The 25,358-nt window shown below is 38.4% G+C and overlaps 1 protein-coding gene and 1 long non-coding RNA gene across 2 annotated transcripts in view; both read left to right on the top strand.

Moving 5' to 3' along the window:
• Positions 1–358: 358 nt before the first annotated feature.
• Positions 359–9,835, top strand: LOC149066948 (uncharacterized). The gene is made up of 3 exons (XM_089253120.1): positions 359–385; positions 2,421–2,453; positions 9,470–9,835. The coding sequence occupies exons 2-3, from the start codon at positions 2,427–2,429 to the stop codon at positions 9,833–9,835; spliced, it is 393 nt and encodes a 130-aa protein (XP_089109246.1). The 5' UTR covers positions 359–385; positions 2,421–2,426.
• Positions 9,836–9,923: 88 nt separating this feature from the next.
• The window catches only part of LOC149066947 (uncharacterized), a 76,619-nt gene continuing 61,184 nt past the window's right edge, over positions 9,924–25,358 (top strand). Inside the window, exon 1 of the long non-coding RNA XR_016195420.1 lies at positions 9,924–9,983. This is a non-coding gene — a long non-coding RNA (uncharacterized LOC149066947). The remainder of the gene's footprint in view (positions 9,984–25,358) is intronic.

Raw genomic sequence — 25,358 nt, 5'->3', positions numbered from 1 at the left:
TTTAAGCTAGATAAAAAATTCCATTTGCAAAAAAGTGAAAATGGGGAGAAAAGCTTTAGCAAAATGCTATAATGCTAATGTAAAGATTGATGGTTGGATGTCTATACTTGTTCCGTACCTCCTGTATGCATTTTTGCAAAAGTGGCTACCACTTCTTTCACATTCTGCGATTTTCTTTTGCATTTTGTGAAAAATGTGACCGTAGCTTAAACCCTGTAGAGTGGTGAGACTTGATACCAGTCAGTGTAACAAGTTTCAAAATTGTTGAGTACGGAAATATGAACAATGACTATAGGAAATAAAGACTAGAATGAATTAATTTTTACTGTGAAAAGTATATTTTATTTTCCAGGTAAATGATTTTATATCGCCAGTACTGAGTACGGTAAGTTGAGAATTAATCAATAATTTTGAAAATTGTATTGAATTCTGAATTTTTGAAATATTGAGTTTGCTTAGAGATATATATATGAAGCCCAAAAAATTGAATATGAAGTTATTAGCTGGACCTACTTTTGAGTTAGATATCCATGCAATAACATTGAATTTAATTTTTTATTTATATCTTCTTAAGCATGAAAATTAATGTCTCCGTATTGTCTTTTAATATTCAACTGCATAAATTCATATAGTTTAGGTTGTTTTAAAATTAATAATGGGCCTTTAAAGTACATCAAAGAAATTCAGATTTTCCAAATTTTAATGATTTAATAGCATCTCAAATACTACTGAACTCTTGGTAAGAGATTGGCTTTTCATTTGTACTAATGCTACGAAACTCTGGCCAAAACTGGACCTCGAATCCTGCAAACTACGTGGCTGCAAAAGGCACCAAATGGAGGGGGAGGGGCGAAAAAATAAAATGCCCAGAAACAGCCCTGCACTTGGCGAAAGTTCAACAGCATTCTGCAGAGCCACTAATATTGTCCACATTGGACTTGATTAACCCACAAAAAATTGAATAGTTGCCCTCTTTAATTTCTTAATGATCAGGGATGAAATATCTCGTCCTAACACAAATGAAAGAAGTTCAATTGTAACTCTCTCTGGTTATTTTGAAGCTTTGTGACCGTATGAACACAGAGGTCTTTTCCCTCGTTCCTTCTACACTCCTGATTAGTAATCCCCTCATATGACATGCATCTTTCTACTATACAGCATACTGTATATTCTACATGAGAGAGAGAAAGAAAGGTTGAGGGCAAAAGAAATATCTGCTATACTCCTTTTCTTTCCCTCTCATATTTCTGACATCGAACAAGAAAACCTGGTTTTTTTTGGATTTATTGTTAGTACATCAAGTAGTAGTCAACAGATAGTCCAAATTTGTTTCTAAAAGCCTGTATGTGAAGGGGTATAATGAAATGAAACTTTATGACTAGTGCCTGTATTATATGCACTAAAAAAAGTGGCAAAATATGCTCTAACAATATGCATTTAAAAATGCAAAAATAAGCACTTAAAAATGCAAAAATAAGCACTTAAAAATGCAAAAATAAGCACTTAAAATGCAAAAATAAGCGCTTAAAATACAAAATATAATTAAAATACCAAAATGTGCACTTAAAATACAAAATATAATTAAAATACCAAAATGTGTACTTAAAATGCCAAAATATGCACTGAAAATCCCAAAATATGCACTGAAAATCCCAAAATATGCATTAAACACTCCAGAATTTGTATAAAAAATTCCGAAATATGCACAAAAAATGAGACAATGTGCATTAAAAAAATCACAGTGCCAAAAAAAAATCTGATGTGTTTTTAAAATGCACCTTTCCTATTTCTTAAATGTATATGTATTCATGTACAAAAAATATTTCCCTCATATATATAAAAAAAGCCGGCATATGCAAATAACTTCTACATATTTTTTATTCAGGCATTTTTTAATTTTCAGTTTGTTGTACCTTCTTGATAACAAAAATACCAGTAGCAAAATAATTTCGAAACTATTTCTAAAAAAAATTCAACACTGACATATCTTTAGAAATAGCCTTACAATAAAACGGTTAATACTCGTAAAATACTTTATAAATATGTATTAATTCACTAAATTTCACCATCGGGAACATAACCGATGTTAGGAAAATATTATGAACAATATTTATCTGAAAAATTATGAAGGAAATTGAGTGGGCTTAAACAAACCTTCAAAAATATGCACTTTTTCTGAAAATTCTTTGATTTTATGCATTTATATGCATTAATGCTAAAAAAAGACAAAATATGTAAAATATGCATATATAATCCGGGCTGTATTTATTACTAATCATATGTGGTTCTCTCACTGTGAGCTTTTACTTTTGGTTGCCTTTAGCTTGGACACCCTGTAAATGTGTTGATTTTTAGAATATAATGAAAGCACAACTTGTTATATGTTCTAATAAAATAAATATTCTTTTTTGTATTGTTAGGGGAAAATGGTGTTTGACAGTATTGCTTCCCTGGTGAGTCACTTATAAATATATTTTGGTGTAGCAATTCACACAACTGATATCTATTTGTATTGCAGTGCAATAGTATTTTAAACATTCCTAGAAAATTAAGTTGCAAGAATTCAAAGACAGCAAAGTAATTTATTAAAATTGAAACTCACACACACACCCACACATCCAACAGTTCATCATAACTTGTATTTTTCAGTAAGTGACTGACAGACCAAGTAAGTGGTTGAGGTCTGAAACCAGTAAGTGACTGTAGAGACGAGACAAATATTCGGCCACTATCCAGTTCAGCAGAATATCTGTGTAAATCTAAGAGCAACAAACTGATTTAAAAAAAAATTGTATTAATTGGAATTATTGCCATAAATTGAAAATTTATACTGATTATGTTTTATTGTGTGGTATACATCTGTTTCTGTGAAAGATGTTCTGTCAGGGTGAATCTCTAGAGCAGCTGTTCTCAACCTTTTTTGACTCGCAGAGCCCTTTTTAGTAAAATAATTCTATGGCGGGGTCCTGTAGGCCCATTTCTTAATTATTCATCGAAGTTACCGATTTATTTTTACTATTTGAAATTATTTATAATTTTTTTATTTTCCTCAAGTGGCCGTGGAGCCCCTGGAGAGTGCACAAGGAGCACTGGTTGAGAACTGCTGCTCTAGAGTACGCAAAACATGAAACTGAAAATATAGTTCTACTTCAATATACAGGGTGATTATAAAAAAACTATCCCGACATATGGGCCCCTAACTATCATACCATTCACAGAAACTGAATGAAATTTTGGCATAAGGTATTTTGATGTATGCGCTCAAGAATGATATGGAAAACAACAGTGTCACTCTAACAGTTGCGGTTACAGTGAGAAAATTTCGAAAATATCAAATGGCAACACCAAGTTTTTTGTATTGGAAAATGTGATCTCCCTAAATAGCGTTCGAACGGCAACTGTAGCATGAAAATCACCGGCGGTAGATAGGCTAAAAGTGAGGACAACCAATAAGGACAGAGAAGCAGCATAAAATAAAGCATTTTATTGTGTTTCACAAATTTTCCACATGACCTTGTGGAGGACTAATCAGGCTGGGATCTCAGCCGAAGAAACGGTGTGACGAATGAAATGAACATTAATGCTCTGGTGCACGGCAAAGTCCTTTTTACTTTTTCCTTGCCTAGCTCCGGGGATTTTCGTGCTACAGGTGCCATTCCAATGCTATTTAGTGTTTTTCAGTATGGAGATCACATTCCAATACAAAAACTTGGTGTTGCCATTTGATATTTTCGAAATTTTCTTACTGTAACAGTAACTGTTAGAGTGACACTGTTGTTTTCCATATCATTCTTGAGCGCATACCTCAAAATACCTTATGCCAAAATTTCATTCAGTTTCTGTGAATGGTATGATAGTTAGGGGCCCATATGTCGGGATAGTTTTTTTATAATCACCTGTATATATATATATATACAGTCAAACCTCGTTAGTGCGTCACCTGGTTAACAGGTCACTCTGCTTACCAGGTCACTCTTTGGAAGTTCCAGTTGTCCACAGGCAGGAATTGGCACAGCTATGGCTTATTCTGTTTAACGAGTCGCCCCGCTTACTGAGTCATTCTTTTGCTCCCTCAAGAGTGACTCATTAACGAGGTTTGACTGTATATATAAAATTTAAGTGAACATGAACTACACAAGTTCACTAACTCAAGGATGTACCCAGACAAGATATATATTGAGTTACTACACATCAGAGTATATAGTTCCCGCACATCAGAGGTTTATGATGATCATTTATATAGAATATTTCAAATTTTTTTATGATTTTGAAAAAATACTGAAAAAATACCATTTTGAACCAATGTTTATTTGTTTCAAATTTTTAAATTAGAAAAAATATTGGTTACCATTATCAAAAATCTATGGCAAGTGCAACAACATTTTGGTGCGATTTCCAAGAAATTTTCCCCGCCAATATCACTGTCGTGTTTTTTTCATTGCATAATTATATATATATTTTATATCGTCATTTTGTTGAATTTTCCAATAGATACAATTTTTCATTCAGTTTTGCATGTAGTTATAGGCCTACACACCCAGACGAATATTCAATCAGTTTTTTTTTCTCCCGAAAATAGCCTTCAACGAATTCAGATATTCACTCACAGATTACAGGAAGTGCCCCTCTTTCACGCACGACAGCGCCTATACCATTGCGAGAGGCTCTCTTTATGGGTGTAGGTTACGGTTCCAGGTTCTCCCTTTTTTTTTAAAATTACCTATTTCTTGCCATGTTCATAGGATAGGGGTGGTTTCTGAATTCCAATAGCCGATATCGGAGGGTGTTGACATAAGTAATGTCTCTCACCCACACCAACGCCATCTTCTCCCCCACAGCAGAGGGCCATCTGTTTCTCCCACGGAGGAAAGAATAACAGGAGGTGACGCGACCAGCGCCTCCGTTGAGAAAGCATGGGGAATCTGAGTTGCCAGATGAAGCCAGTGATCGCTCTATTAAAGGGACCAAGTAAGCCCAAACAAACCGTGGCTTCCCATGCTTTCCTATGAGAAACATCCCAGTTTTTAAAAATCATTTAAAAATTTGCTATTCACTTTAGGAACACGATTTTTTTCCCTCAAATTCTTTGGATATATTTATACAATTGAACGAGAGCTTTTATAATTTTAGTCGTTATTTGTTTTCGAATATTAACTTCAACAACATGGAACCTTTTACAAAATTAACCAAAATTTACCCATATCTTGTGCCGCAAAATTTCTTCTCGGCATTTTAATTAAAAAAAAATTATGCCAAAGCATGTAATACCTCAGTGCTGAGAGAGGCACAATGTTTAATGACACTTGAACAAGCGGTGTTTGAAAAAATCTGACTTTTTTTGCGAAAAACATTATATATGCAAAACATTACCATATAAAATGCCTTTCAGCTGTTTATATTAAAATATTGTAGAAATATTTCTCCATTCCAGGCAAAAACTCGAACACAGACACAATTTTAGATTTCAAATTCAATTTGAAACTTTTTTTGTCAAATTTTCGTACACATACCACTTTAAAAGCAAAGTAATTGGTACAAAATGAAGAGTGGAAAAAAAAACAGCCCAGATTATTTTTCTAAATACTATAGGCCAGAGAGATGACTTAACGCGGCTTGTAAAAAAAGTTTTTTATTTTTTAATATTTTTTTCTCAATACATCTACATAGCGGAAAGTTCGGATGGGCGGCATATATTTCCAGTAATACGTATTCAAGAATATGAGAGTGGAACGGCAGAAGGGTGGTGAAATTTGTACAGCCTACAGGCAGCAGAACCATAAATACACAGTGGCGGACGACGTTCGAGCACTTCCAGTGGTTTGAGGCACGGGGGCGGCAAAATGCTGTTTGCCCCGGACGGCTGAATCATGTTTGCTCCGGGTGGCAAAAATCCTAGCTACGGCCCTGTCAGAAGGTGCTCGAGCACCTCAGAGAATTGATTCCGAAATCAAAATTCCTCATGTAAAGCTTAAGACGAGCGCCCACGGGCCTGAAACACTTCCGAAATGTCCCGGATCTATCATAATGATGAACGAAACAAAAAGGCAAAATAAACAATTAAAAGAAAAAAATTATGAAATTGCATTTTATTGCAGCTTCATATTATTTTAATTAATCAAATTCCCATAGATATTAATGTGATGCATCAAATTTTTAAAATAAATTGAAGCACTGAACTAAAATGACGAGTCGAGAGTGAAAAATGATCTTCCCCTTTTTCAAAAATAAATTAAAAATATAACAACCCCTTATATAAGGATAAGATTTTATTTTCCCCCTTAATTGGATCATGTGGATTACCCGAAGACGCATTAAATGGCCATGGTGCTTAAATTTATTTAGTTATTAATATTTTAAGAGAATTCGATCCGGCAAAACACATGTTACGTATAGGGAAAAGAGAGGTTTGTTTGGGCTTACTTGTTAGCCCATAGGGTTGCCACAACGGCTTCAATTTTCATGCCTGATGTCACCTCCTGTTATTCACGAGTTTGAACAGCAACAGATGTTGTCTCTCACTTTAAGTGTTTAAATCTCTATTAAATATGTGTCTCTGTCTTCAATTGAATATTCTGGTTATAATTACTTACACACTCACACACATCATTAGTAATAAGGATATACCAACAGTTCCAAAATAACAAGAGGTTATGAGGTCTCTTCATGCTGACTCTGCTATGTGTGTGAGTAAACAAAGAGTTCCTAAGCCTAACTACAGTCAAGAAGCCTACAAGTGAAATTCCTAAGGATGGAAGCTGGCAAGATTCAAGTCAAGCCATTGAGTGGCAAAGGAGACTGGACACTGTGGAAATATAGGATAAAATTTGCATTAAGTTTAATATTTTAAGATAATTTGATCCGGCAAAACAATTAGGTTAAGTATAGGGAAAAGAGCGGTTTGTTTGGGCTTACTCGTCAGCCCATAGGGTTGCCACAACGGCTTCAATTTTCGTTCCTGATGTCACCTCCTGTCATTCTTTCCTCCATGTGTTTCTCCAGATAATATAAATAAGCAAGATAAGCTTTCGAATGTGGTTTTGATATTTAAAAAGGGTAGTAGAGAAACTGTGTCAAATTATCGACCAGTGAGTTTGACGAGCTCCCTTTGAAAAATTTTGGCAATTATCAAAAAGCAAAGTGGATGGATGAGAATAATGTATTGACAGGAAACCAGCATGAGTTCGGGAAGGGAAAGTCGTATGTAACCAATTTTCTTTTTTTCTCTGATCACGTGACTGTCTTTGGGCAAAGGCAAAAACATCGCCATTGTGTATCTTGATTTCCAGAAAGCAATCGATTAGTTCAAACATAATAAACTCTTGATTCATTTACATGAGATTTGGGGCAACTTGTTGAACTGGATTGAATTGTGGTTGTTAGATAGGTCACAGCTGGTTATGATCAACTGGAATTTTCTGATTAGACAGGTATCACAAGTGGAATCCATCAAAGAAATGTTCTTGTCCCAATATTTTTCTTACTTTTTATCGATAAACCAGATCAGGGTATCGATGGGATTGTTTGTAAATTTGCAGGTTATCTGAAATCAAGGAGGGTAGTTGGGAATCAAAGTGATAGAGAAGCCTGATTCAGACCAGCGGTTCTCAACCTTGTTTGACTCACAGAGCTCTTTCTGTTACATAAAGTTTCAATGGTAGAGCCCATAGACCTATTCTTTATTTATTCATCAACGTTACTAATTTATTTTTATTGTTCAAAAATATTTATAATTTCTTTTTTTTCTTCAAGCGGCCACAGAGCCGACAGGGACGTCTCAAGAGCATCAGGAGCCCCGAGCTAAATGATTTTTCTGAGGCCCTACCAGGAAAATTCTTGAAAATCTCAGCCAGATCTCATTTTTGTGAGGCCCTTTTCTCTGGAGGCTCCCGGGCCATGCCTTACCGCGGCACTGCCTAGGGAGTTCACACAGCACACTGGTTGAGAACCACTGTTGTAGAAGAACTTGAATATTGTTGCAGCATGGACTAATGAATAGAGCATGTCCTTCAGAGTTGATAAGCCCATGGTCACTCATTTTGATTTGAACAACCCACATTTCACTTACAAGTTCAATCGTATTACTATCACAGATGCAACTAAGGTCAATGATTTGGGAAATCTCGTTAACTAGCGGCTTAGGTTTCTATGAACATTGTTCAGCAGTGGACAAAAAATTGAATGGAGTATTTTTTTTCAGCTATTTCATTGGACATTTTATCTGTTGTGGCCATTGTGCTTGCATTTTTACGTATATATATTTAATAATTCTTTTGTTATGTTTGAAATAGTTAAGGAAGAACTGTTTGGCAAAGAATTATCCACCTGAGGATATCAATTATTTATAAAATAATCAGTGTACTTAGTACAGCATTTAATGCTGACTCTATAGACAGAACAACCACTTAGAGCAGGGATGGCCAACTTTTCTCTGTTTGAGGGCCACAGTGCCGCAGGCTTTGTGGGGACAAAATTCCTGTATATAAACTCAGTATGATTGCTTGCTATAGCATCACAGCCCATCAATATTTCGACTGGATTTAAATATTTAACTAAACTCTTTGTTTAATGTAATACTAATTAATGAATTATTGTTAAGAAAACTTTTTGATCTATCTTTTCTTCAGTAAATGATGAATGTTAATGCTTTAACCCAGTGTTTCACAAAGTGGGCAATATTGCCCCCTGGTAGGCGATGGAATGGTCCAGGGGGGCGATAAAAGCTTCAGGTTTAACATAGTATCCTATGACTTCGCTATAGTTGGGGGGGGGCGATGGAACAAAAAGTTTGGAAAACTATGCTTTAACCAGTGAAGAATGCTACTTCATAAAATTTTTATCAAACAAAACAAATAATTTTATATTTTGAAATTTATGATTCTGAATTTCATACAATGCTTTCATAGTTTGTCTTCCTTCCACCCCCCCCCCCACCCCGCTAAATGCTTGACTGAATATTTTTACCAATAGACGGCAGTACATTAGTTTTGAATTTTTATGAAAAAACTTAAAAGGGAAATTTCTTGAGGAAAATTTTGCTTGTCGAGAATACCATCACTGACCTCCAATGATTGCACCAGGAAATCTGATACTGTTACTTCCATAATTCTCACAGTAGATTTTTGAAATCAATCTTTTGATCCGTGTGCGTAAAGAGGTGTTTGTGTGTTGAAAATATAAATTGTTTTTATCAAATAAGAAATATTTTTTTTACATTAACCACATTTTCAACAATCAAAACTAATAAAAAAATAGAATGGTTTTTCATCTTGACGCAGGTCGCACAAAATCAACTCGGGCCTGTTGTTGGCCACTCCTGACTTAGAGGGTAAAAACTAATTGAATTGCTCTGTCACGTACTCAAGGAATACCTATAGCGATGGAATGTTGTGCTGAATTTTCCTGACATGCTTTTATGGTGCAAGAGATCAAAATTATATATTGTTTTTCAAGGTATTATTTTTTTTTTCAGATTGGAAAGATACTTAAAGGAGAACTTACAGATGGCCGTCAATCTGTACCAAAGTCCGGTAAGCCGGATGAGTCTAAATCTCATCCAAAACCTGATGAATCTAAACCTGAGCCAAAGCCTGATAAACTGGAGTCAAAGCCTGATAAACCTGATGAGTCTAAACCTGAGCCAAAGCCTGCTAAACCTGATGAGTCTAAACCTGAGCCAAAGCCTGTTAAACCTGATGAGTCTAAACCTGAGCCAAAGCCTGATAAACCTGACGAGTCTGCACCTGAGTCAAAAAAAGATTTAGATGGCTCTGCTGATAGGCTTGACGCTTCTAATAAGCCCAGTTCTAATAAGCACGATCCTTACAGTAAGTTATGATTTTCATGTTCTTCAAAAATAATGCATAAAAGTATGGTTTTTTTTTTTTAGATATGTATCACAAGCAAATTTTCTTGTTTTTTTATAGATCGCCCCTGGTTGAATTTCAAAAAACAATTCTTTTCCAAAGAAAATGGTCCATGGAAAGGTTCGTAAATATATACTTTTAAAGTTTCTTAATTTTTTGTAAAATCTGACCTTTCTGAGTAGATTCTGACCGGCTGCAATGAAATGGCTGCATCAATATTTTTCTGTAGTCCCAATGAGTATCTATTTATGGTGATGCTAGTGCTGGTGGATGTGTCTGGTTGTTATTTCGGAAACATACAGTTATGACTCCTTTCTTTTTTTAGTTATTTAATAGAAGAGAGAGACTTTTAGGACATGTTCGGTCGACAGTTGGAGCCAGATTGAACTCCAATACAAGAACACACTAGATAATGCCTAGCTAGTAAGTGGCATAAAAAATATAATAAAAATATAAAAATTGTATAAGACAAGTAGCGCCCAGTACTCCCCCACGAGTCTGAAGGACGGCATATGGCACAATGTACAAAATATGATAATATAGTTATGACGATATGACAGCATAGTTACGACGATTTGACAATATAGTTACGGCAACTAATATGGCATTGACATGTGCAAAAAAAAAATTTTGTTCGAAAAATTCAAAAAAATACGCAATACGAAAATACTTTATGCACAAATTAATAGTCGAGCAAAAAAAATAAATTACAAATGATCAAAAATTAGTGAATTTATGTATATGCAAAAACGATTACTAGAATAGATAATAGACATATATAATATACATATAAGAACATTGAAAAATGAAAATTTTTTGCAAAACATAATACTAATTTTCAAAAAATGTTGCAAAAAACAAAAATAACGTTATTCATTTGAAAAAATATGCAAATAAGAATAATATCAAGGAATTCTTATACGAACCGTACGCCCTGATCGAGTTACATAAGGCTGTTTTGGTTCAGTGAACGGTGATTGCTCATTAAAAGTGCAATCAAGCAAAAATGCTGGTTTCAATCTGTCTATTGAGATTTTCGTTAGTTTGCCTTTCATGTTCACTGTATATACTTTTGGAGATCGTTCAATCACTTCATATGGCCCCAAATATGGTTGTTGAAGGGGCTTTCATATGGTGTCCAGCCGCACGAACACATGGGAAGAAACAGCAAGTTCTTTATGAACGAAAACGTTCTGAGTCCCATGCCTTGAAGTTTGGATCGGACGTAAAGTGTTTATGTGAACTCGTAGAGCACGTAGAAATTCCGGCTGTGTTGGCTGAGGGTCGGAACTACGGAAGAATTCACCAGGTAGGCGCAATGGTGATCCGTAAACCATCTCTGCAGCAGAAGTGTTGATGTCCGGTTTGATGCTGGCTCGGATGGACAGAAGTATGGTAGGTAACACTTCAGTCCAACGTTCCGTGGCATGGCAGCGTATGGCACCGTTGAGCTGCCGGTGGAATCTTTCAACGATGCCATTGGAGGACGGATGATACGCTGTCGTGCTTGTTTTCTGAGTTCCAAGAAAACGAACGAATGCGCGAAACAAATCACTTTCGAATTGTCTCCCTTGATCGGTGATAACCGATTCCGGAACTCCGAATCTGCTGATCCAACCAGAGTAGAATGTCTCTACAACAGTTTCGGCTTTTTGGTTTTCCATCGGGAAAGCCTCTACCCACCTGGTGTATTGATCCACACAGGTAAGGCAGTAGGTGAAACCCTGAGAAGGAGGAAAAGGACCAACAATGTCGATGTTAATGTGTGAGAATCTGCATTGGGGCAAAGGGTATGCACCGATGGAAGATCGAGTGTGGCGATGCACTTTTGAGCGTTGGCACTCGATGCACGCCCTGGTCCATCGTGTGACATCCTTGCGTATTGAACTCCACACAAATCGTTGATGAATAAGGTCTACAGTTGATTTAACGCCTGGATGGGCGAGGTTATGAAGGACCGTAAACACGTGATATCAGTGTTTTTCTGGTACGTAGGGACGGATAATTCCAGTGGATAAATCACAAAAAAGTTCTGTACCCTGAGGACCGAATTTGATAGGTTTTATATCGAGCACCCCACCTGGTTGTCGGAGGGCTGTTAATTCAGCGTCTGTACTCTATGAAGTAGCAATAGCTGTGTAATCAATCGAGTCAGGCAAATTAATTTCGGATAATCTGGAAAAAGCATCCGCTACAACATTTCGCTCACCCTGAATGTAACGAATGTCCTCCGTAGGAAATTGTGATATATACTCTAAATGACGTCGTTGTCTGGGAGAGCTGTTATCATTAACTTTGTGAAAAACATAAGTTAGAGGCCTATGATCACTGTAGATCGTAAATGGTCTGCCTTCTAACATGTGTCTGAAATGTTTAATAGAACTATAAACCGCAAGCAACTCGCGATCATAAGTACTATAGTTCTTTTCAGTTGTCGTTAACTTTCGAGAAAAGAGAATGAGAGTGGTTCGACGACACCATCGGAAGTTTGTTGTAAAACAGCTCCGAGAGCAAAATCTGATGCGTCGACTGTCAACGAAAGATGAGCATCATGTTTAGGATGAGCCAAAAGCGTGGCATTGGTAATAGCATGTTTACACGTTTTGAAAGCAGCAATAGTTTCCCCCGACCAGGCGATGAGAGATTTATCTTTTTTCTTCTTTCCTTTGCACAAATCGTGTAAGGGAGCCTGGTCAGATGCTGCGTTTTTTAAGAAACGGTGGTAAAAGTTGAGAATTGCTAGAAATCTTCCAAGTTCATCAACCGTTTTTGGTTGCGGATAATTACGAAGAATGTCGACTTTTTCTGGCAAAGGAGAAATGCCGTTACTGTTAACCAAAAATCCTAAGAACACTATCTCAGATTTCCCAAATATGCATTTATCAGGATTAAGAATTATACCAAAACTGTTTAAACGTTCAAAAACTAATTCAAGATCTTTAAGATGTTCTTCTTCTGTTGCTGATGCAACTAGTACGTCATCTAAATATGCATAACAGTTCAAGTCTCTTAAGACAATATCTATGAACCGTTGAAATGATTGTGCCTCATTAGACAATCCAAAACACATATATAAGTACTCATAAAGTCCGAATGGGGTAATAATGGCAGTTTTTTCAACAGACTCGGGATCTAAAGGTATCTGATGATAAGCCTTAACCAAGTCCAATTTAGAAAATATGTTTTTTCCCTGCAGACCGTAACTGAAATCATGAACATGTGGTATAGGATATCTGTCTGGACACGTTATAGAATTAAGTTTTCTGTAATCCCCACATAAACGGTATTCTCCATTACGTTTAGGAACAATGTGTATCGGGCTTGCCCATAAACTTTTTGAAGGTCTCAGTATGCCCTGATCCATTAGCGTTTGAACTTCGCGCTTTGCAATAGCAAGTTTCTCTGGAGAAAGTCTGCGGGCTTTGGTAAAGACAGGAGAACCTTTAGTAGTAATGCAATGTGTAACGCAGTGTTTTTTAGAAGTAGCCCCAAGCATAGAAGGATTCGTTAGATTAGGAAATTTAGATAAAATTTTCAAGTAGGGTGAATCTCCACTAATGGTCTTTAAGCCTAATGTAGGGCAACTGGCATTGCTACATTTGATTGAAAGTGAAGTCAAACTGTCAATCAAACAAGACTTTTTTACGTCAACTAATAGACCATAATGTTCTAAGAAATCAGCACCTAATATCGGGAGATTAACATCAGCTATAATGAAGGACCATCTAAATAGTCTGCGCAACCCTAAATCCACTGATGAAGATTTGCAACCATACGCAGAAATTTTAGTATCATTAGCTGCGTATAGCGAAAAGTTTGTATCTGCTGCTTTATGTACCTGTGTATCTCGTGGGAAAACCGAAATGCTAGCGCCTGTGTCCACTAAAAAACCAGTACCGGATTTTCGATCATGAACAAAAAGGCGAACTAAACACCGGCCATCACCTGCTGTCGCCAAAACAGATGGGCCAGTTAGTTTTCCGACCAATCACAGGGTTTAATGCATTTTGATGCTTTTCGTCCGAATTTGAAATGGTACCAACAATAAGGTTTACGTTTGGGTGTACCATCACCACTAGACCGAGAATTTGAACGAACTCTTCCCTTTTTGTTGAAATTTTTCTCTCTATAGCGGGATAAGCGGTCAACAGCAACGGTCAAAGTCGAAATTTGACTTTGAAGTGATTGCAAGCTGATGGTTTCATTACGGCTGACCTCAGAAATAGTCGGTGTGTGCCCAGTGACTTCTGTAATTTTATCTGCAATTTCTGCTAAATCCGGCAATGTATCCTTACTAACAGAAAGTATCTGCTGTGTATGGATAGGCAAACGTTGTAACCAAAGGGTTTTAAGCACTTCATCTGAAATTTTCTTGCCAGCTAATGTATGCATCTCATGCAACAACTGAGAAGGTCGCTTATCCCCAAGAGTGAGCTCTTGGAGTAGAACTTGTAAGCGGGAAGTTTCCGACAGTGAAAACTGTTGGCAAATGCGTGTTTTTAGCTGGTTGTAAGAATCGTCTGTAACAGGAGCTATGATCAAATCACTAACATATGATAACACTTCGACATCGAGAGCGGTCACAGCACAGTGAAATTGCGTTTTAGGATCAGTAATTCCGGCTATTTTAAAGTTCGATTCAATCTGAAGAAACCGAAGATCGACATCGGATTTCCAAATCGAAGGCGCACGAAAAGAAACACGCGAAAGTTCTAATTCAGAAGACATACCTGTTTCTTCGGTAGCGTTCGGCATATCCAAAAAAAAGTTCAGCACAATCCAGGAAGAGAACTGAGGAGATGCCCCCTCAATCAGTCAGCAAACGCACCACACACAGGGAAAAAAAAATGCAGCAAGTCGCATATTATGAAGCGAGAAAGAGTAGTTTCGTCTGCTCATTCATGGCTGTCAAACATATGCTTTACGCGGGTCACCAGTACTATGGTAATGCTAGTGCTGGTGGATGTGTCTGGTTGTTATTTCGGAAACATACAGTCATGACTCCTTTCTTTTTTCAGTTATTTAATAGAAGAGAGAGACTTTTAGGACATGTTCGGTCGACAGTTGGAGCCAGACTGAACTCCAATACAAGAACACACTAGATAATGCCTAGCTAGTAAGTGGCATAAAAAATATAATAAAAATATAAAAATTGTACAAGACAAGTAGCGCCACATATTCATTTATAATGGGAGAAATTGATAAGTTAATTCTATTTTTTTGTAGATAAAACCACTTGAATGAATACATAACCTTAGTTCAAAATCATCAAATGCAGTATGAAAGCGCTCTTTCAGTTTTGTAATAATATAATGCTACAGAAACAGCTAATAAAAATTTTGAATCCTAATGTTCATTACAACACATTGTGGGTATAGTCTTCAGGGATGGGATGAAAAATCTGATAATTGGCTTTATGCTATCGCTGACTTGAGATCCTTACCCATACTTGTTTTGGCCATTTCCTAGGTTGCTGGTTGACAGAATGATTGCACATCCATACTTGTCAACTACTACAGATTTCTATCACAAAATATGGGACTATGGTGAATCACGAAAAACTATGGAAGTCTGTTTATTTTTCAAAAGTATTTGTTTTTGATCGGAGATTTCGCAGAATTCTAGTATTCTCATAGAGTTGAGGCGAAAATGCAGCACTCTACGACTCCATAATTTTAATGTTTAGAAGGTTTTTTTATTCAAACTAAGAACATAAATTTCATTAATAAAAAATTAATTAAATAGTTGTAAATTGTTAAAAAACGTTAAAAATTATTTGTTGAATAACACGACCAGCGCTAGTACAAAAACAAAAATCAAGTGAGTGAAAAATACAGGATTAGTACTCTTATATACTTTGCAACCACACTAAAAATTAGCATATTGGCAAAAGAACCGAACACAAAAAATAAAGTCAGTCTGCATGACGTCATAATCCTTTTCTAACAAACAGTCTCACGCATCGCAATCTTTCTTCAGATTGGTACGCCACAGAACTCCCCCGCCAGTTCCTCGAACGATGTCAACCGACCTGTAATCGCCGTGGAAAACGCACGCGTCGACCAAATCTGGTATGGACCTCTGACGGAGGCTCCCGAAGATGCACCGAGTACGGCAGTGGCTGTTCTTCAGATACGAAGTATGCCGGCTTGAGCCGGTCAACCGACACGTTGACATGTCGACCATTGAAATTCAACTTGAAAAACTTATCACTTTTGTGAAGAACAGGAAAGGGTCCCTGGTATGGCTGCTCCAGAGGCTTACGCACGGAGTCTTTTCTTACGAAAACGTGTGTGCATACGTTGAGTTGGGGATGCACAAACACTTTTGGAACACCATGTTGTGAAGTAGACACTGGTCATAACCTTCGCATCTTCTCCCTCAAATCACTGACGAAATCCGACGCAGGAACAGTTGAACTAGATGAATCTCTAAAGAACTGGCCAGGCAATACCAGAGTTGCACCATACACCATTTCGGCTGACGAGGCGCCTATGTCTTCTTTTAGTGACGACCGGATTCCAAGCAATACTGTCGGAAGGGCGTCATACCAATTGACTTTGGTGTGGCACATAATAGCGGCCTTGAGTTGGCGATGCATGCGCTCAACTAGACCATTGGCACATGGATGATATGCTGTAGTTCTAGAACGCTGTGATCCAAGGAACTTTGAGAGGTTTTGCATGAGATTGCTCTCAAAATTTGTTCCTCTGTCCGTGGTGATAATTTCCGGCACTCCAAATCTGGATACCCATCCGGCGTAGAAAGAAGAGGCTATGGTTTCAGCTCGTTGGTCTTTCATAGGCCAAGCCTCCGGCCACCTTGTGAACCTGTCAACACAAGTCAGAACGTACGTATGTTCTCGTGAAGGCGGAAGTGGTCCAACAACATCCAGATGTACGTGTGAAAATCGAGCATTTGGAGATAGGAAGTTTCCCAACGGAGTTCTCACATGCCGTTGCACTTTAGAACGTTGGCAGCTAAGGCAGCTTTTAGTCCATTCTCTACAATCTTTTCTCAAAGATTTCCAAACGAATCTACGTCTAATGAGTTCTGTAGTAGCTTTGACACCAGGATGACACAAATTATGTAGACTGTCAAAGACTTGTCTACGGAAAGGTTCTGGAACATACGGTCTCAGGTTTTCCGTTGAATCATCGACGTACAACGGCGTCGTTCCGAAACCAGTCACGGGTTTCAATCTCAAACCAGAATCCGATTCGAGCAAAGACTGAAATTCACCGTCAGATTTCTGTGCGAGAGCCATCTCATCGTAGGAAATGTTAGTAGGGACATTAATTTCTGATATTCTGGAAAATGCGTCAGCAACAACGTTATGTTCACCTGCTATATACCGGATATCTGTAGTAAACTGTCCTATGTATTCCAAATGGCGAATTTGTCGCGGGGAACACTTATCTGATTTCTGGACAAACGCGAACGAGATAGGCTTATGATCACAAAATATAATGAACTGTTGGCCTTCAAGCATGTGTTTGAAGTGTCTTATGGCCGAATATATAGCCAACAGTTCTCGATCATAAACACTATAGTTACGCTCTGCTGACGTCATTTTTCGTGAAAAAAATCCTAGGGGTTGTATAGAACCCTCGACACTTTGTTGTAACACCGCGCCGAGTGAAATACTCGAAGCGTCGGTAACCAAACTCAATTGAGCACCAGGAACCGGGTGTGCAAGAAGTGTGTTCTCAGCCAAGACGTATTTTGCATTCTCAAAAACCGATTTGGTTTCCTCTGACCATGGAATTTCAGATTTATCTTTTTTCTTTTTGCCTGCGACTAAGTCGTATAATGTTGCCTGAATTTCCGCAGCGTTCTTGATAAATCTATGGTAATAATTAACCATCGCAAGAAATCGACGAAGTTCGCTAACTGTTTTAGGTAATGGAAATTCTTTTAATGCTTGAATTTTCCTATGAGTTGGGGAAAGCCCCTTAGCAGTTACTAGAAATCCAAGGAATTCTATCTCCTTCTTTCCGAACTGACATTTTTCTATTTTAATAACTAATCCAAATTCATCTAACCTTTTCAGGACATTTTTTATATCCTGTTTGTGGGACTCCTCATCTTTTGACGCTATCAACAAATCGTCCAGATAGGGTATGACGTAATCAAAATCACGGAAAATCTGATCCATAAACCTTTGAAAGGTTTGAGCTGCGTTTCTCAACCCAAAAGTCATTTTCGTATATTCGAATAATCCAATGGGAGTAATGACAGCTGTCTTAGGAATATCTGATGGTTCCAACAGGATTTGATGATAGGCTTTTACCAGGTCAATTTTTGAAAACACAGTTTTTCCTGCCAAACCATGAGCAAAATCATGTATATGGGGCAAAGGGTACCGATCTGGACATGTTTGAGCGTTTAAACGACGGAAGTCTCCACAAATTCTGTAGTCGCCATCTGGTTTTTTTACCATATGAATGGGGCTCGACCACTCGCTTTTCGAAACACGAATTATGCCTTGTTCCATCAATAATTTAAACTCTTTCTTGAGGAAGGAAAGTTTTTCTGGAGACAAGCGTCGTGCTTTTGAATGGACAGGTGGGCCTCGAGTCTCAATGTGATGAGTAACAGAATGGCATTTCAGGTCATTTCCCAAATTGGGACGCAAGAGGTTAGGATATTCAGCAAGAATTTTGTGGTATGGCATTTCAGCGGACACAAGAGTCAAGCCTAATGAAGGTCCAAGGCACTTTTCACCTCTCTTGGATAAATAAGTTAAACCATCAATCAAACGTTGATTTTTAACGTCTAGCAATAATCCATATCGTTCTAAAAAATCTGCACCTACTATAGGACTAGATACGTCTGCAATTATGAATTTCCAAGGAAAATTTCTACGGAGTCCAAAATTTAATTCAATCGATCGAATACCGTATGTATTGATACATGAGCCGTTTGCCGCGTATAATTTTAGCTCCTTTGGTTGCCTACATTTTGCAAAATGTTTAGGTAAGCAACTCACTACAGCGCCACTATCGACCAAAAATTTTATTTTTGTATTTTGGTCAAAAATGAAAAGGCGGCCATGAAGACGGCTTTCATCTGCTGCCGCAGACACAGACGAGCCAACTAGTTTTCCTGAAAACTACACGGCTTCACGCATTTGTGAGCGCGTTCAGCAAATCGGCGATGGTACCAGCACATACTACGATCGTGACTCCATGATCTATTCGATCTTTTCCTATGACTGTTTTTCCTATCGTAAGATCGAGGTCGTCGCTTAGACTGTTGCAATTCCCGACGTAATTCAGAAATTTCGGCTTTTGCAACGTCCCTTATGGGAGTTGCTTGCCCGGTTCGAAATATCCAGCAATAAAGTGGCAAACGACAAGTGGAAAATGATTAGAAACAAACTTTCGCATGAAATATTATTATTTATTCAATTATATGGGTTAGTTAATTTTAACAATGGATTAGTATATCTTGGAGCCCTCTATTTGACGTTAGCAGTAAAGATACTGGCTCACCAATTGATGATCAACAACAGTCAACCTGTGCAGCGATCGGACATCCGATGTTGTTAGCTTTTCCGTAAATACCAGAGGAGTTTTCTCAGTTGAGAACCGGAACACCTTGATCAGTTCCTGGGGGCCTCTCGGTTGAGGGCCGGACCACCTTGCTCAGCTCCGGGGGGCCTCTTGGTTGAGGGCCGAACCACCTTGATCAGCTCCAGGGGGCCTCTCGGTTGAGGGCCGAACCACCTTGATCAGCTCCGGGGGCCTCTCGGTTGAGGGCCGAACCACCTTGATCAGCTCCGGGGGCCTCTCGGTTGAGGGCCGGACCACCTCGATCAGCAATGAAGAACTTTGACTGTGAAGATTGTTTTATATTTTGATTCCGGACCTGCCGGAAAACGGATTCAAATAATGTAGATTATTGCATTTTAACAATTCAGCCTAAGGCCAATAGATACGGTAGTAAGACGGTGAACCGTCCTACTAGAGGGCTTCAGTTGAACAGAACAAGATTAGACGAACGCAATGTGAGAGACAAAGAGGGAGGAATTTATACTCCCCTTTTACAAGAAGTTTGGGACCACATGTCCTCGCATGGCCTTTTCGCCTTAACAAATTTATCGAATTTGCATATTCATGCGTCACTATTATAAACATTACAATTTAATTACATTGGAATCTGGCAACATGACATAATCCGGAGAGCTGATCAGACTCTCCCGATTATGTAAACATTACCAACATAACAATATGAAATGAATTGTTCCGACGGAGGTCTGCAGCCCCCCGCCGAAAATAAGTGAGTACAACACTATATTTTCGTATCCGCACAACGAGACTTGCAACAACTCCCCCGGGAAGTTCTTTGATAAAAATAATTTAAACTGGGCTAAGCCTCGCCCAACTATACATATATTGGATCAAACCCCTCCACGAAAATAGCGGCATCGTCGTCATGAGGGGAATTAATTTATGTGGGACATCAGTAGCCCGACCTCTGGCCCGTTCTCGTTCGACAGCCGAAAGACCCCACCCGCCGACTGCCGAACTAATCGAACACTCTGGCCCTTACCGGTTCGCCAGTGGGTCCTCGGGTGGTTTCCGGTAACTGAGAGGTCCCTGGGGTCTAAAATAAGAAGGAATTTCCCACATAACGACAAGACCACCATTAACGTAGAGGGATCGGATCCCGATACGTTACATTCCCCCTCACCACGGAAGAATTTTTCCCAAAAAAAAAAAAAATTCTATAGGTTAAAAAAAAGTTAATTTACAGAAATACTTGCAAAAACTATGTTAACATATCACCTGGTATATTAAACTTCCCACTAAAGGAAAAGTTATCGACAGCCAAATCAGTATCCCGATTTTGTAAGTATCGCGAAATTTCAACACTGCTTCTGAATTTTGTCCCTTCGGGAGAGTAATAATAGACGTCAATACGAGGTTCTTTTTTCCTCTTAACGAGAACCCTTTGCCACCCTCTCTGAATCGGAACCAAAAACTTAGAGTAACCTACGGAAGATTTAATGAAATTCGTTTTCACCATCTTAGGAGTGGTGTCCTCCTCGGGATTTTGCCGGTTAAAGGACGTACTAGAGTTAGTGCAATTAGCACTATTTAAGGGCGTTTGTGAAACATGATGTCGACTCGGATTACTGGAAGTGTGTTGTACAAGGACCTCTCTACTCTCAGGTGACTGCGGGACAGGCTCAAGAACGATTTGGTCACTACTAACGAATTTTTTCAAGTCACAAGCATTGACTTTATAGACATTATCATTGGATAAATCCACTATCAGGTAGACAATAGGTGAAATTTTTTCCAGGACTCTACACGGGCCGTCCCATCGTGGTTTCAACTTCGCCATAACATTGCCTTGCGCACTAGAACGGAAATGCGTTCTCCTTAATACCAAATCATCCTGATTAAAGGTGTGCAATAATCTTTTTTTGTCATAATATCTTTTTTGTCTCCTTTGTTGTTTTTTGACATTTTCCTTAACTTGCTTAAGTAAGTTTTCGGGCAAACTCACCCTTTCCCAAACCGGTATGTCCATAGCCCAGTCAAATGGTAAAACTAATTCTCTACCAAGAAACAATTTAGCTGGCGACTGACCCGTAGTTTCCGAGGGAACCGACCTAATAGCAAGACCAAAAAAGGTTAAATTTTTGTCCCAGTCTTTATGTTTATCACCAACATAACAGGAGATCATCTGTTTAATTGTCTTATTAAATCTCTCGGTAAGGTTTGATTGAGGATGATAGGGGGTTGTGAACCTTTGCTTGACCTGGAGAACTTTACAAGTTTCCCTCATAAGGTTTGATATAAAACAAGAACCATTATCGGAAACTAATCTTTTTGGAAAGCCATATCTCATACAGTACTCATGAACAAACTTTTTAGCAACTGCACTTGTCGTAATTCGTCTTAGTGGAAATAACTCTACCCACTTTGTGAAATAATCGACGACGACTAACAGATGCACGTTCCCTCTGGAAGAAACGGGAAAGGGACCCATGGTGTCAATCCCAACCATTTCTCCTGGATGATCAACAGAGGTTGACACCATGCCTCCCCATCGCCTCGTATTGTCGAATTTGCATGTTTGGCATTTTTTACAGGACAGGACAAATTTTTTTATATCTTTACGCATACCGGGCCAGAACGCGCGTTGTCGGCATCGCTGAAGAGTTTTATTGACTCCCATGTGACCTGAAATGGGATGCATGTGCATTTCAGTCAAAAATTTCTCTCTACATGGTGGAGGAATTACTAGCAATTTTTTATTCCTGAATCTAAAAAACAATTTTTGATTTTCGAAAAGGTAATACTTTTCAATTTTTTCATCAATTTTTTGTCTTCCGACAGATTTATCATTAAAATACTGTATAATATCTTGGTAATTTTTTTTCTGTTGAACAATTAACTCAGGTAAATCCAAAAACGAGAACAAATATAATTTATTATCAATTTTTTCCTCGAAATCAGTTTCAGTGGTGACAACAGCGGGCATTCTGGACAGGGCATCAGGGGCCTGCATGGTCGAACCTTTTCTATATTCAAACTTTAAAGGATATTCCTGTAGTAATTGAGCCCATCGGCTTAACCTCCCCTTCAATTGTTTAGCCTCAAAATACCAGGCGACTGCCCTGTGATCCGTTACTATAGTAACAGGTTCTCCTGAAAACCAGGCTCGAAATTTATTACACGCCCATATAACAGCGAGTCCCTCCTGTTCTGTTACCGAATAATTTTTTTCTGCTGAATTCAAGGTACGACTGGCATAGGCTAACGGCTTTTCCCCGTCAGGCTCAACTTGCTGCAAAATGGCTCCAAGCCCAATTCCTGAGGCATCTGTGTAAATTTTTAAGGCACAATCTTTTTTTCTTGTGGTTAGAACGGGAGCACAAGACAAGAGATGTTTCAATTTTTCGAACGCCTGTTGGTGTATTTTGTCCCATTTGAACCTTTGCCCTTTTTTTGTCAGGCCGTAAAGGGGGTTAGCGACATCACCAAAATGGGGAACAAATTGCCGGTACCACCCGCAGAGTCCCAGAAAACGTTGCACCTGTTTTACTGTTTTAGGCCTAGAAAAACTCAAAATGGCGTCGGTTTGGTCCTGTTTTACGTGCCATCCTTCTTTGGTCAAACAGAGACCTAGATATTCCAAATTTTTTTTATAGAGATTACATTTGTCTGGCTTAAGAGTTAAGCCTGCTTTTTCCAAACACGAAAATACTGTTTTCAAGTTTTGTAAATGTTCCTCAAAATTCGAACTGTAAACGACAATGTCATCCAAATAAAAATCGGCACACTTACCGACTAAGTGGCCCAGGATTGTAGTCATCATGCGTTGGAACGTGGCCGGGGCATTGTTGAGTCCAAAGGGCATTACCTTAAATCGGTACATTCCAGAATCGGTTATGAATGCCGTTTTGTCCCGATCCTCTAGCCGCACTGGAACTTGCCAATACCCTGAGGCCAGATCGAACGTAGAGACGAATCGTGCGTCACCCACTCGTTGTAGAATTTGATCGATGAAAGGCAAAGGGTACCGATCGGGTGCCGTATTTTTATTCACCTTTTTATAGTCGACGACAAATCGCCAATCACCAGTTTTCTTTTTGATTAAAAAACACGGGGAAGCCCAGTTTGTGGAGGCAGGCTCAATGACGTCATCACAGAGCATCTGTTGCACCTGCTCTTCTACTAATTGTTTTTTCCATCGCGGAAGAGAAAAAGGGGATCGAAAAACCGGTTTTCCGTCAGTCACGATCTTATGCTCAGCAACGTGAGTTCTACCGGGAGTGTTTCTGAACAAATTCGGAAATTGTTTTAACAATTCAAACAACCTTTTTTTCTGATCGGAATCAAATTCCGATTTACTTACTAAATTTTGCATTTTTACCTGATCGACATCTCCTTTATACGACAACAATCCTCCTTTAAGTTCAAAGTTTTTGAAGTCAACTATAATTTCAGTTTTACTCAAAATATCACTGCCGATCAAGATCCCAAATGGGACCCTGGCGAGCACTATCAGATCTGTGTGCACGACACTGTTTCGTATCTCCACTTGGGCCCGAAGAATCCCCACAGGCTGACAGTACTCACCGGATGCCAACTGAAATCTATCACCGTGATAGGGTCTAACTTGATTAGTGGGTGAACCAACCTGCCGAGCCAGATCGAAACTGATCGCTGAACAATCGGCACCGGTATCAATTTTTGCTGTCAAAATCTTGTTGTTAACTCTCACAACTGGATTAAGAAAACTAAATTTTTTACTAGGGGTCTTTTTACCCATGGATACACTACCCCTTCTCATGTATCCCAGGTCTAGTTTCCCTGATTCCCATTTGATTTACAATTTTTTACAATATGGCCGATTTGACCACAACCAAAACAGGTAACTTGTCGAAAAAATTTATTTGTCCTAAAAGGCCGTCTTGAAGGTTGTACTACATTTTGTGTAGGTCCCACACAATTTTTTCTAACTTCAGGTTGAAATTTCTCAACACAATTTTCACAAGATTCAAAATTTTTACGAGATTCAATTTGAACATTTTCACGCGTTGCAAGAAATTGATCTAACATTACAAATAATTGTTGCAAAGAATTAGGCTTCCTAACTTCCAAAAATGTTCTCACATTATAGGGTAATTGTGACATTATAAGTTCAATTTTGTCCGACTCCGGAACGGTTAAATCGAACGACTGAAAAAGATCTAACTTATGTAATACGAAATCAAGGTACGAGCCCGTCGAAAACTTTTCAGAGAATAAAGCACGAGCTAATTCAACCCTGGTATGATACCTTGAAAAGGTTTGTAATAACAAGCCCTTGAAACTTTCCCACGATTTATGGGGGCCCCATTTTTCCCATTCGTGCCTGCCTATCGTTTGCCACCAGGCCTGAGCACGACCTTCAAACGTGCTTACAACTAACTCGATCTTATTAGGAACACTGTAAAGATTAAAATACGATTCACATTTTAATAAAAAGCTTCTAACGTCTTCTCCACTACCCGAAAATATAAGACTACCAACACTGCGTTGGGTCAATGGAACCAAAGCATTTGCGGGATTTAAAGGTAATGCCGGGGGAAGTATTACATGCGTCTCGTTATAAGGATTTGACATTGTTGGATAAGTAAAGTTCATTTGTGAACCATTATTCGATTGTGAACCACTTGGTTCCGGTTCAATTTGTACACGAACATCATCACCTAAATTTCTAGGCGTACTATGATTATTAGAATTCATCTCTAAAATCAATGTTAAATATCAAAAAAAATTTTTTTTTTTTTAGCGAAAGTACTTTCCACCCGCGGTTTGCCACACTTACTGAGAACCGGTCGAGCCCCCAAAATTGCAACGTCCCTTATGGGAGTTGCTTGCCCGGTTCGAAATATCCAGCAATAAAGTGGCAAACGACAAGTGGAAAATGATTAGAAACAAACTTTCGCATGAAATATTATTATTTATTCAATTATATGGGTTAGTT

The sequence above is a fragment of the Pholcus phalangioides genome, unplaced genomic scaffold, assembly GCF_987345545.1.
Source record: "Pholcus phalangioides strain wild (caught in Gottingen) unplaced genomic scaffold, Ppha-v1.0 ptg000032l_1, whole genome shotgun sequence".
Lineage (NCBI taxonomy): Eukaryota > Metazoa > Arthropoda > Arachnida > Araneae > Pholcidae > Pholcus > Pholcus phalangioides.
Note: the sequence above shows the minus strand (reverse complement) of the source record. Positions and strands in the feature narration are given on the sequence as shown.

What these genes read in the sequence shown, in the direction of transcription:
- LOC149066948 (XM_089253120.1), top strand. Translation starts at nt 2,427, where the DNA reads ATGGTGTTTGACAGTATTGCTTCCCTG. An exon ending in TTGACAGTATTGCTTCCCTG is followed by an intron (nt 2,454 to 9,469) that starts GTGAGTCACTTA and finishes TTTTTTTTTCAG; the next exon opens with ATTGGAAAGATACTTAAAGG.